The following is a 13,792-nucleotide window of genomic DNA, read 5'->3' on the forward strand; positions in this document are numbered from 1 at the left end:
TAAAACATTCATCAAGAAAATTAAAGAAGATGTAAAGAAATGGAAAGATATTTCATGCTCCTGGGTTGAAAAAGTTAATATTGTAAAAATGGCCATACTACTCAAAGCAATCTACAGATTCAACACAATCCCTATCAAATTACTCATGACATTTTTCACAGAACTAGAACAAACAATCCATAAATTTATATGGAACCACAAAAGACCCAGAATTGCCAAAGCAATTCTAAGGAACAAAAACCAAGCAGGAGGCATAACTCTCCCAGACTTCAGGCAATATTATAAAGCCACAGTCATCAAGACAGTGTGGTACTGGTACCGAAACAGACATACAGACCAAAGGAACAGAATAGAGAACCCAGAAATAAACCCAGACACCTATGGTCAATTAATCTTTGACAAAGGAGGCAAGAACATAAAATGGGGAAAAGACAGCATTTTCAGCAAGTATTGCTGGGAAACCTGGACAGCTGCATGCAAATCGATGAAACTAGAACATACCCTCCCACCATGCACAAAAATAAACTCAAAATGACTGAAAGACTTAAATATAAGACAAGACACCATCAAACTCCTGAAAGAGAACATAGGAAAAACATTCCCTGACATCAGCCTTACAACTGTTTTCTCAGGTCAGTCTCCCAGAGCAACAGAAATAAGAGTAAAAAATAAACCAATCGGACCTAATCAAACTGACAAGCTTTTGCACAGCAAAGGAAACCAAAAAGAAAACAAGAAGACAACTTACAGAATGGGAGAAAATAGCTTCAAATGATGCAACCGTCAAGGGCTTAATCTCTAGAATATACAAACAACTTACGCAACTCGACAGCAAAAAAGCCAACCACCCAATGGAAAAATGGGCAAAAGCCCTGAATAGACATTTTTCCAAGGAAGATATACAGATGGCTAACAAGCACATGAAAAAATGCTCAACATCCCTGATTATTAGAGAAATGCAAACCAAAACTACCATGAGATACCACCTCACACCAGTAAGAATGGCCATTATTAATAAGGCCACAAATAACAAGTGCTGGAGGGGGTGTGGAGAAAAGGGAACCCTTCTGCACTGTTAGTGGGAATGTAAGTTGGTACAGCCACTATGGAGGTACCTTAGAAATATACACATAGAACTACCATATGACCCAGCAATCCCACTCTTGGGCATATATCTGAACAAAACTTTCCTTGAAAAAGACACATGCACCTGCATGTTCACTGCAGCTCTATTCACAATAGCCAAGACATGGAAACAATCCAAATGTCCATCGACAGATGATTGCATTAAGAAGATGTGGTATATATACACAATGGAATACTACTCAGCCATAAAAAAGAACAAAATAATGCCATTTGCAGAAACATGGATGGAACTAGAGACTCTCATACTGAGTGAAGGAAGTCAGAAAGAGAAAGATAAACACCATCTGATATCACTTATAACTGGAATCTAATATACAGCACAAATGAAAGTTTCCACAGAAAGTAAAATCATGGACTTGGAGAATAGACTTGTGGCTTCCCCAGGGGGAGAGGGAGGGAGTGGGAGGGATCGGGAGCTTGGGGTTATCGGATGCAAACTATTGCTCTTGGAATGGATTTACAATGAGATCTTGCTGTGTAGCATTGAGAACTATGTCAAGATACTTACATCGCAACACAACAATGGAAGGAAAAAGTATGTATACATGTATGTGTAACTTGGTCCCCATGCTGTACAGTGGGAAAAAAAATACATATATAACCAATATTTTATAAAACTATAAATGGAACAAAACCTTTAAAACTGTGCATCACTATATTGTACACTTGTAATATATAATACTGTACATCAATTATACTTCAATTAAAAAACAAAAATTTTTAAATAAACAAAAACTTTCAAAATTAAAAAAATACAAGTACTAGTATTTCAAGAAGAGAAACTCCAAATGGTCGCTAAGCATATGAAAAGTCTTTGATTCATTTTTCAGGAAAATGCGGATTGAAAATACAGTGATCTCTACCCAACAGACAGGCCAAATTTTAAATATCTCACAATAGCAAGTACAGAAAGGATATAAAATAATAAGAGTCTTAAACACTGCTTATGGGAATATGAAATTGGAACTACTTTAGAAAAGAGCTTTGCCTTAGATATTAAAGGTGAAAATAAGTATATAATACCTGAGAGAAATGCATGAATATATGCACCAGCATACATATAAAAAAATATTCCCAGCAGCATTGCTACTAGTAGCAAAAGTAGAAACAACCCAAATATTTAGAACATTAAAATTAAAATAATAAATTATTATATAGTTATAAAATATGTATACCAGAGAGCAATGAAAATAAATATTAAGGAACATTACATAATTTTGACAAAATGCAAAAGAATACAAATAGTAATGATTCTATTTATATAAGATCAAAATAAAATAAAAATTAGTTTTATTGATTAAGAATGCATTTTGGATGGTAAAACTATAAATAAGAGTAAGAAAGTGACTACTATTAAAAGTTAGGATAGTGCCCACATCCAGAAAAAGACAGGATATTGTGATGGGATTCTAGGGTTTTAGCAAGGTTCTATTTTTTTCCCCTGGGTGATAATTACTGAATGTTTACTTTACAATATTTAATTTAAAATGTACAATTCAGTACAATTTATGTTTTATGCAATATTTGTTGTGTGCTGTATTTCACACTTTTAAACAAAAAATTAGCACACAATAAAGGTGAAGAGGTATATAACCCTGTCCTTGGGAAGGAATAAGCATACTACTAAATGTAGAGACTATAAAAGAAAATACGTTATAAACTTTTGTTAAGGATGCACACATGGTGGAACTAAAGAAAAAAACATATGTTTACTATAGAGACCAAGTGGATACCTCTAGGAAGGGAAGTAGTTATGATCAGAAAGTCATACACAGGGAATTCCTGTCGTGGCTCAGTGGAAACGAATCTGACTAGCATCCATGAGGACGCAGGTTCAACTCCTGGCCTCGTTCATTGGGTTAAGGATCTGGCATTGCCGTGAGCTGTGGTGTAGGTCACAGACGTGGCTCAGATCCTGAGCTGCTGTGGTTGTGGTGTAGGCCGGCGGCTACAGCTCCAACTCCTGGACTGGGAACCTCCATATGCCGTGGTTGTGGCCCTAAAAAGAAAAGAAAATCATACGCAGAGGTCTTCTGAGGTGCTGGCATTATCATATTTCTTGATCTGGGTGGTGGCAACATAGGTGCTCTCTTTATAACTTTAACTATATGCTTTACATAATTTCCATATTTTTTTACTAATGATTTTTATTTTTTCCACTATAGCTGGTTTACAGTGTTCTGTCAATTTTCTACTTTCACGTGTTTAACTTATTTCACAATGAAGAAAAACTATTTTACAATATGTAAATTTAAAAATTCTTACCTTGGAGTTCCTGTCGTGGCTCAGTGGCTAACAAATCTGACTAGGAACCATTAGTTTGCAGGTTCGATCCATGGCCTCGCTCAGTGGGTTAAGGATCTGGCGTTGCCATGAGCTGTGGTTTAGGTCATAGAGGCAGCTCTGATCTGGCGTTGCTGTGGCTCTGGCACAGGCCGGTGGCTACAGCTCCAATTAGTCCCCTAGCCTGGGAACCTCCATATGCCGTGGTGCGGCCCTAGAAAAAGGCAAAAAGACAAAAAAAAAAAAAAAAAAAAAAAATCTTACCTTGATCCGTGAAGCCAATTCATGAATTCCCACAGTCCGGGCTTTTTCTACGTAAGATATGAGATCCATCATCTCTTCTGTTGTCTCAGGGACTTTTAATGCATGCTCTTTAATTGTTTCAAATTCACTGCAAATACTGACACAACACTCTGCTTTATTATAGTAATTAATGCTACATCACACTCAATAAATGCTATTATGACTATTATAAAATAGGAAGTGTGATACCCTTGGTAAACTCACTAAGATATCTTAAAATATTTAAGCATAACTTACTTGACAGAACTCAGCATACAACATACATTTATAAAATCTATAAAATTAAGGTAACATTTTCAATGTGACATAGAGCATGCTTTGGATCAGGCAGCCCTAAATCTAAATCCTGCTTCAGCTGCTACTAGCTTTGAGAACTTATGCAAATTTCATAGGTTCAGTTTCCACATCTATAAAATGAAGTTATTAACATTCATCTTGCTGGACTGTAAAAGACCCTAACAGTACATTCTCCTTTAACGGTAGTTATAATTGTTAACATAATAGCTTAGCTATTATTGTTATTATCAGTTCCCCTTGTGAAATATGGCAAGTAAAAAGGTCAAACCTCTGTATACATTTTAAAACTCTATGTTTCCTTTAGAATATCCTATCTATGTAAGTATGAACCTACTCTATAGCTATTACTGAACTAAAGGTATATTTCATAGAACTTTTTCCCTGTGCTTTGCAATATCAGCATTATCATGCTATTATCAGCAATATCTGAAAACCCCCTTGTAAAACAAACTAGAAGAGCAGTGATTTTTAAAATAAATGTTAGTTCATGCAGATATTCCACTTATATTATATAATTACAATTATTCATTCAATAAATAATTGATACCAAATGTGCAATTGATACCTACAATGTGCTAACCAAATTTCTAAGCATTGCAGATATAATAGCAAATATATCAAGTTCCTACCCTAATAAAACTTACATTCAAATTGATGAGAAAACAAAAGCACATAAATATATAGCACAATGTTAGGTAGTAAAAAGTACTATGAAGAAAAAAAAAGCAAAGTAAAGGGATACATAATGATGGAGTGTAGAGCAGGAGCTAGTATTTTATATATTTAAAGCAGCCAGGGAGTTCCTGTTTAGGCTCAGTGGTAATGCACCCAGCTAGTATCCATAAGGATGTGGGTTCGATCCCTGGCCTTGCTCGGTGGGTTAAGGATCCCGCATTGCTGTGAGCAGTGGTGTAGGTTGGAAACATGACTCAGATCTCACGTTGCTGTGGCTGTGGTGTAGGCCAGTAGCTGCAGCTCCAATTCGACCCCTAGCCTGGGAATTTCCATATGCCACATGCGCAGCCCTAAAAAAGAAAAAAATTAATAAAGTAGCCAGGAAAGATCTCTCTAGAGATGTAATATTCAAGATGAGAGAAGGAAAAAAAATTAGTCATTTAAATATCAGTAAAAGAACTTCCAAGGAAGAAAAAAATAGCAAGGATAAAAGGGATCAACAAGCTTGGCATAGTTTAGGAATGGCAAGCAGAGCAGTATGAATACAAAGAAGACATAATACAAAGTGGTAGAGATGGGTGGGAGTCAGATCATGTAGGGCTTGATAGTTAATTCTTGATTATCAAAAACTTAGGAGGAATGCATTAACATCTACAATACAAAGAAGACAGACGATCCTACTGGGGTTCTTCCTTCCTACTAGAGCATAATCTGAGTCTCTTGGAAAGAGACATTACAACAAAAGAAAATGAATGAAATTATTGAGAACAATGGGCCAATGCAAATACTAAACCAGACGTGAATAAGAAAATCACTCTTTGAAAGTTCCCCTGTGGCAGAGGAGGTTAAGGATCTGGGTTACTGCACCTGAGGTGCAAGTCTCAGCTGTGGCTCAGATTTGATCCCTGCCATGGGCTCAGGCAAAAAAAGAAAATAAATAAGTACAAAAGAAGTCATGTTAAACATAAATCATTTTTGTATTAACTGTGGTATTGTCATTGCTCTTATGCTACAGGATTGTTAGAAATGAAGAGTCTATCACTTAACCATCTCTGGTATCTTTTTGTAGTATATTTTTGTACAAAGTATGGCTGACCAATACGTAACTTTCTGACAGTCATTTTTTTTTATTCATTTAAAATATTTATTGAGGAGCTCTCGTCATGGAGCAGCAGAAACAAATCCGCTAGGAACCAGGAGGTTGCGGGTTCGATCACTAGCCTTACTCAGCGGGTTAAGGATCCAGCATTGCTGTGAGCTGTGGTGTAGGTCGAAGACACAGCTCAGATCTGGCATGGCTGTGGCTGTGGCATAGGCCAGCAGCCATAGCTCCAATTAGACCCTTAGCCTAGGAACCTCCATGTGTCACAGGTGCAGCCCTAAAAAGCAAAAAAAAAAAAAAAAAAAAATTATTGATGTGATAGCTTATTTTATTGGGTGTCTATTCTATGCTAAGCATGGTGCTAGATGTTTTACGAATGTTATGTGTGATCCTAACATTAGTCCTGCAAGGAAGGTATTATTTTTTATAATTGGCACAGCAGGAAATTGAGGCTCAGGGAAATTAAGTAACTTGCCTAAAGTTAATGGAAATAGTTCATTCAAATCCAAGTCTCTATGATTCCAAAGCACATAGTTTTCTCACATTACTTCTGGGAAAATAAATAGCCAACATTTCTTGAGTACCATGTTCCAGGCACTGTGCTAGATGTTTTATATAATTATTAGTTTTAATCCTTATAGAAATTACAAATTTAGAGTCCTCTGGAGCCAGACAGATAACAAATGAGTTAAATTAGATGGAAGATCAGTTGCTTAAGCACTGGATGAACAAATCAGGGAACATTCTCCCTGTCAATGGGAAAGTTGCTTCTCAGCTTAATTTACCACTAGAGGCCCAATGTGGCATGGTCTTCCCACTTTTTCAAGAAAAGTAAGAGATGTGGAGTGTATGTGTATGAGAGAGAGAGACAGATCTCCTAATTTCGAGATGTTGATAGCAAATTCAAAATGTGTTAAAATAAAACACAATGTGAGACAAAGAAAACACATATACATGACACATTTGGCTAGTAGGCCCCAGGTTCATGAATCCAATCCTAGAGCCACCCTGCAAACTGGGTATTACTGTCTCCACTTACATAATGCAAAAAATAAACTAGGTGACACAAGCAAATGTTGTGGTCAGAAATGAACCCAGATCTTCCCAATACCAATCTATGATCTTTTCCTTACCATGCAACTTATATCCAAATGCTGGCTTATGTCAACCTCTTTTTGTAAAAAAAAATCCTGGGTTGCCTCAAAACTCATCTCAAACAGTATGAAATGAAAAGAAACCAAACCAGGATAACTACAAAGAAACCCCTTTAGGAGGCAGCTATGGAGAAAAACTTGCTAAGTACTTATAGTTTAATCTTTTATCTTTAAACAAGAATTGTTATTAGCAAAGCATTTTTTTAGCCCTATAATTCTGAGTTTGGCAACTAATTCCACTTACCATTCATTTTCTTTCCTATGTTTTGAAGCTATGTAATTTAGTAATGTATTTGCGAAGGCTTTTGCTTTCTTTGTTAGTCCTGTCTTCAAATCTTCACAATCCAAACGCACCATAGGGAAATGAACCCACTGAGGCAAAAGCATTATTTCTGAAGCAAGATTTAAAAATTTTCCTATAAACTTAAAAAAAGGATTTAAAACAAAACTGCTTAGAATTTTTAACTACATCAGTGATTTTACAGTACAGTTTTATAGTAAAATTCTTAATTATATGATATAAATGTAAATTCATTCCTTCCTGCTAAGCAACTAAAATGTTTTCATTGTAGCATGAACTTTTTTCACCTGTTCTTTCATTAAAGAATTTATCAGTCTACTAGTAAACAACCAATATGATGCCATTTATAGCATTATTATCTGAACATTTCACAAGGTGAAATTTCCCTCAGTAACTATTTTTTAAAAAACTATCATCAAGGTCAACTTATCTCTCAGTTTAAAAACAATTCCAAGAGTTCCCATCGTGGCACAGTGGTTAACAAATCCAATTAGGAACCATGAGGTTGAGGGTTCGATCCCTGGCCTTGCTCAGTGGATTAAGGATCCAGCATTGCCGTGAGTTGTGGTGTAGGTCACAGATGCGGCTCGGATCCTACATTGCTGTGGCTCTGCCGTAGGACGGCGGCTACAGCTCTGCTTAGACCCCTAGCCTGGGAACCTCCATATGCCGAGGGAGCAGCCCTAGAAAAGGCTAAAATAAATAAATAAATAAATATATAAACAATTCTATACCATGTGACAATTTGTGTAGCTGACTAGTCTTGCTTGTGCCATTACTGATGCCTCACTGAAAATTCTAATTCAATCTTCAGAAAAATAAATATAAGAAATTTTTTGAATAAAAACAAAAATAAACAAATGGAACCTAATCAAACTTACACACAGCAAAGTAAACTATAAAAAAAAAAAGACAACCTACAGAATGGCAGAAGATAATTGTAAATATTGCAGTTGACAAGAGCTTAATTTCCAAAATATACAAACAACTCATACAACTCAGCAATAAAAAAACAACCCAACCAAAAAATGGGCAAAATACCTAAATACACATTTCTCCAAAGAAGACATAGGGATGGCCAGCAGGCACATGAAAAATTCTCAGCATCACTAATTATTAGAGAAATGCACATCAAAACTACAATGAGGTACCACCTCATACCAGTCAGAATGGCCATCATTAAGTCTACAAATAACAAATGCTGGAGAAAAGGGAACTCTCCTACACTGGTAGTGGGAATGTAAATTGGTACAACCACTGTGGAACACAGTATTAATGTTCCTCAGAAAACTAAATATAGAACTACCATATGATTCAGCGATCTCACTCTTGGGTATATATCCAGACAAAAGTACAAATGAAAAAGACATGCACTCATATGTTCATAGCAGCACTATTCACAATAGCCAAGACATGGAAACAACCTAAATGACCATCAACAGATGAATAGATTAAGAAGCTGTGATACATATATACAATGGAAAACTACTCAGCCATAACAAAGAAGGAAATAATGCCATTTGCAGCAACATGAATGCAACTAGAGATTTGCATACTAAGTGAAGTCAGAAAGAGAGTGACAAATACCATACGATATCATGTATATGTGGAGTCTAAAATGCAACACAAATGAACCTATCTACAGAACAGAAACAGACTTACAGACATGGAGAACAGATCTGCTGTCAAGGGGGAAGGGCAGGAGTGGGATGGACTGGGAGTTTGGGGTTGGTAGATGCAAACCATTACATTTAGTCTGTAAAGATGCAGGTTCGATCCTTGGCCTCGCTCAGTGGGTTAAAGATCCGGCATTGCTGCAAGCTGCAGAGTAGGGTGTAGATGTGGCTCAGATCTCGAGTTGCTGTGGCTGTGGCATAGGCCAGCGGTAGCAGTTCCAATTTGACCCCAAGCCTGGAAACCTCCATATGATGTGGGTGTCGCCATAAAAAGACAAAAATAAGTATTACATTTACATTTAGAATGGATAAGCAATGAGGTCCTATTGTATAGCACAGGGACCTTTATTCAGTCACTTGAGACTGACCATGATGGAAGATAATGTAAGAAAGGGAATATAAGTATATGTATGATTGAGTCACTTTGCTGTACACCAGAAATTGACACAACACTGTAAATCAACTATACAAATTTTTAAAATAAAACAGGAAAAAAAAGAAATTTTTTGGTTTTGGTGAAAATAATCCATAAAGAAAGAAACACTATGCTCTGCCATTACCAAAGTTCCAAGATACTGGAATATATACAAATTCTTAATACTCAGATTCTACAATTTTTTTAATTAAATGAATTTTATTTTATTTATAGTTATACAACCATCATCACAACCTAATTTTAGAACATTTCCATCCCAAACCCCCACCCAACCTGTCTCCTTTGGTAACCATAAGTTTTTCAAAGTCTGTGAGTCTGTTTCTTATAACTTTTTTTAATTAAGCCAAGTAGGAAGGAAGAACTATGAACTATAACATATATATATAAATTATGAACTATAACATATATATGTGTGTGTATATACATACACAGTAGCTGCCAGCCTATGCCACAGCCACTGCAATGCGGGATCAGAGCTGCATCTGCAACCTACACCATAGTTCACAGCAACACTGGAACCTTTAAGCCACTGAGCAAGGCCAGGGATCAAACCCACATCCTCATGGGTACTAGTTGGGATTACACTGAGCCATGATGGGAACTCCAATGGGAGTGAAATATTTTTAAAATCAGTGTGTGATGATACCTGCATAACTCTACAGATACATTTTAAAATACTGGATGAATTGTATGGTATGTGAATTACATTTCAATAAAGCTGCTTTTTATCTCACTCCTGGGCATATATCCAGACAAAACAATAATCCAAAAAGATACATGCACCCCAATGTTCTATAGCAGTGCGATTCACAATAGCTAGAACATTGAAGCAATCTAAACGTCCTTCAACAGATAAATGGATAAAGATGTGGTACATATATACAATGGAAAACTACTCAGCCATAAAAAAGAAGGAAATAATGCCATTTGTAGCAATATGGATGGACTTAGAGATTATCATAGTAAGTGAAGTAAGTCATAAAGAGAAAGGCAAATACCGTATGATGTCACTTATATTTGAAATCTAAAATACAACACATTGCTGTGGTTCAGGTTGCTGATATAGGACAGGTTCATTTCTTGGCCTGAGAATTTCCACATGCTATAAGCACAGTCAAAAGCAGAAAAATAATTTTTAAAAATACAACACAAATCAACATATCTACAAAACAGAAAGACTCACAGACATAGAGAATAGACTTGTGGTTGCCTAGGGGAATGGGGTTGGGGCAGGGATGGATTAGGAGTTTGGGATTAGCAGATGCAAACTATTATATATAAAATGGATAAACAACAAAGTCCTACTGAATAAAATAGGGAACTATATTCAATATCCTATGACAAAACCATAATGGAAAAGAAATAGAAGATCTATCTATCTATCTGAATCACTTTGCTGCACAGTAGAAATTAATGCAACATTATAAATCAACTATATTGCAATAAAATAAAATTTAAAAAATAAAAAATAGGGAGTTCCCACTGTGGCTTAGCGGTAACAAACCTGACCAGTACCCATGAGGATGAAGGTTCAATCCTTTGCTTCCCTCAGTGGGTTAATGATCCAGTGTTGCCATGAACTATGGTGAAGATCACAGACTCTACTCAGATTCTGCATTGCTGTGACTGTGGTGTAGGCCGGCAGCTGTAGCTCCAATTTGACCCATAGCCTGGGAACCTCTATATGCCAAACGTGTGGCCTAAAAAGCAAAAATTTAAATTAAATTAAATTAAATTAAAAATTAAAAATAAAGCTGCTTATTAAAATGAAAGCTAGAGTGGCTGGTTAGCTCAGTTGATTACAGCATGGTGCTAATAAAATTAAAGCTAATTAAATTAAAGCTTGAGTAAAAGACCAGAATAAGGAATATTACCTGGGATAAAAGAGGCATTTTATAATGATGAAAGATGTTATTCAAGAAAACATAGCAGGAGTTCCCGTTGTGGCGCAGTGGTTAACGAATCCGACTAGGAACCATGAGGTTGCGGGTTCGATCCCTGCCCTTGCACAGTGGGTTGACGATCCGGTGTTGCCTTGAGCTGTGGTGTAGGTCGCAGACGTGGCTCGGATCCCACGTTGCTGTGGCTCTGGCGTAGGCTGGCAGCTACAGCTCCAATTGGACCCCTAGCCTGGGAACCCCCATGTGCCGTGGGAGCGGCCCAAGAAATGGCAAAAAGACAAAAAAAAAAAAAAAAAGAAAAAGAAAACATAGCAGTCCTAAATATGTATACATCCAAAAACAGAACTTCAAAAGCCTGTGGGAAACTGAATCTTGTCAATGACAACTTGAATTAACTTGGAAGTATGCTTCTTCCCCGTTGAGTCTTTATATGAGACCACAGTGCAGCTAACAACTTGACTAAAACTTCAGGGTGGAGAAGAAGTCTGGAGGTGAGAGAGCCTGGAAGCAGAGGGCCCAGGTAAGGGGCTATTTGAATTGACAGACATTGAGCCAGAAACACCCAGCTAAACTAAGGCTAGATTCCTGACCCAAAAGAGAGTGAGATAACAAAGTTTGTTATTTTCAGCCACTAATTTGGGGGGGGGGGGGGATTTGGGATTATCCTAGGAAAGCAATGTTGGTTTCACATTTGAACATCTATAGATGTAATTCAAAATATTAACAGGAAAAAGGAGAAAAATCATATGATCAACTCAATATTTGCAGAAAAGGTGTATACCCAAATTCAGCACCGTTCTATAATAAAAACTCTTAGAAAACCTGGAATATAAGGGGATTTCTTCAATCTGGTAAGGGCATCTACCCCAAAAAACTACACTTATTAAATAGTGAACATAGGAATGCGTTTCCCATAGCATCATAAACAAGCCAAGATGTCCTCTCTCACTGCTGCTATTCAGTGCTGTACGGACAATCCCACCCAGTGAAATAAGGCAAGAAAAAAGACATCCAGATAGGAAATGAGGAAGTAAACTATCTTTACTTACAGGCTATATGAGGTAGAGGTGTGTGTGTGTGTGTGTGTGTGTGTGTGTGTGTGTGTGATATATTCTTTAAAAAATTATTAGGACTATTAACTGCATTTAACTGTGTCTAAAGATATGGGATGAGTACACAATAATTCATTATATTTATATATTAGCAATGAAAATTAAAATTTTCCTTGCTAAACAATAACATTTATGAGAAAATCAAGAAAACCAGCAACAATTTAGGAGAGTATTTGCAAGACCTGTACAACAAAAATCACAAAACTTTGCTGTAAGAAATTTAAGAAAACATAAATAAAATGAAATACTACTATGGTCATGGAATGAAAGATTTAATTTTTAGTTTTTAAGATGACAGTTCTTCCAAAATTGATCAATAAAGTCAGTGTAATCCTAATCAAAATCCCTTCATTATAGAAATTAATTTTATAATATACATGGAAATACAAACATGTAGAGTAGTCAAAATAATTTTGAAAAAGAAGAATGAAGTGAGAACTTATAATACTTAATTTCAAAACTTACCATAAAACTACAGAAATAAAGACTATGGTATTGGCATAAGAACAGATCTATAAATCAATGGAAAAAAATAGAATATCTAGAAATAAATCCATAAATAATATAAAGTCAATTGAATTTCAATAAAGATGACAAGATAATTTAATAGGGAAAAGATAGTATTTTCAATAAATGACAGTGGTTTAACTTGACACTCACATGGAAAAATTTGAACCATGACCCACCCATATTTTGCACCATATGAAAAAATTATGTATGATAGGTAATTGATTTAAAAACTAAAAAAAAGAACAAAGAAAAGTTGAGGGATAGACTAGGAAAAAATACTTGTAAAATACATTTCAGATGAACGACTTTTATCCAAAACATATAAAAACCACTTAAAATTCAATCATGAAAATTTATGATATTTATATATATATAATTTATAATAAAAATTATTTATTTATTATTTTATATAACCCAATAAGTAAATCTGTTACAACTGAACAATAGGAATACAAAAGCCCAATTTAAAATGTAAAAATTATTAGATACTTTACTTTTAAAAAGATACACACGGGAGTTCCCATCATGGCTCAGTGGTTAACAAACCCAACTAGTAACCATGAGGTTGTGGGTTCGAACCACCATCAGGAAACCTGAACCAAGCTCCTGTACCAGCTCCAGCCACAAGGGGGAAGACACCAGAACAAGAGAGGCTACAACCCTATTGCCTGCAAAAAGGAGAAAAAAATCTATATAAAATGAAAAGGCAGAGACATGTGACCCAGACGAAGAAATAAGAAAAAAAGAAAAGAAAAGAAACAGAAAATCAGCTAAGTGATCTAGAGATTAGCAACCTCCATGGAAAAAACTTCAGACTAATGACAGTGAAGACAATTCAAGATCTTAGAAATAAACTGGAGGCAAAGGTCGATAAATTACAAGAAACACTGAACAAA

The 13,792-nt window shown here is 35.8% G+C and overlaps 1 protein-coding gene across 1 annotated transcript in view; it reads right to left on the bottom strand.

The window, feature by feature from the left end:
- DNAH12 (dynein axonemal heavy chain 12) overlaps positions 1-13,792 on the bottom strand; it is a 246,824-nt gene that overhangs the window by 196,521 nt on the left and 36,511 nt on the right. The window contains exons 13-14 of the mRNA XM_084988686.1: positions 7,205-7,383; positions 3,694-3,829 (exon numbers count right to left, since the gene is read on the bottom strand). Of these exons, the coding sequence (XP_084844812.1) occupies positions 3,694-3,829; positions 7,205-7,383 (315 nt within the window). The remainder of the gene's footprint in view (positions 1-3,693; positions 3,830-7,204; positions 7,384-13,792) is intronic.

This window comes from Sus scrofa, chromosome 13 (assembly GCF_054392235.1).
Source record: "Sus scrofa isolate SSC_HxYL_T2T_F1_AM1 chromosome 13, Sscrofa_HxYL_maternal_Yorkshire_Landrace_v2.0, whole genome shotgun sequence".
NCBI classification, from domain to species: Eukaryota; Metazoa; Chordata; class Mammalia; order Artiodactyla; family Suidae; genus Sus; species Sus scrofa.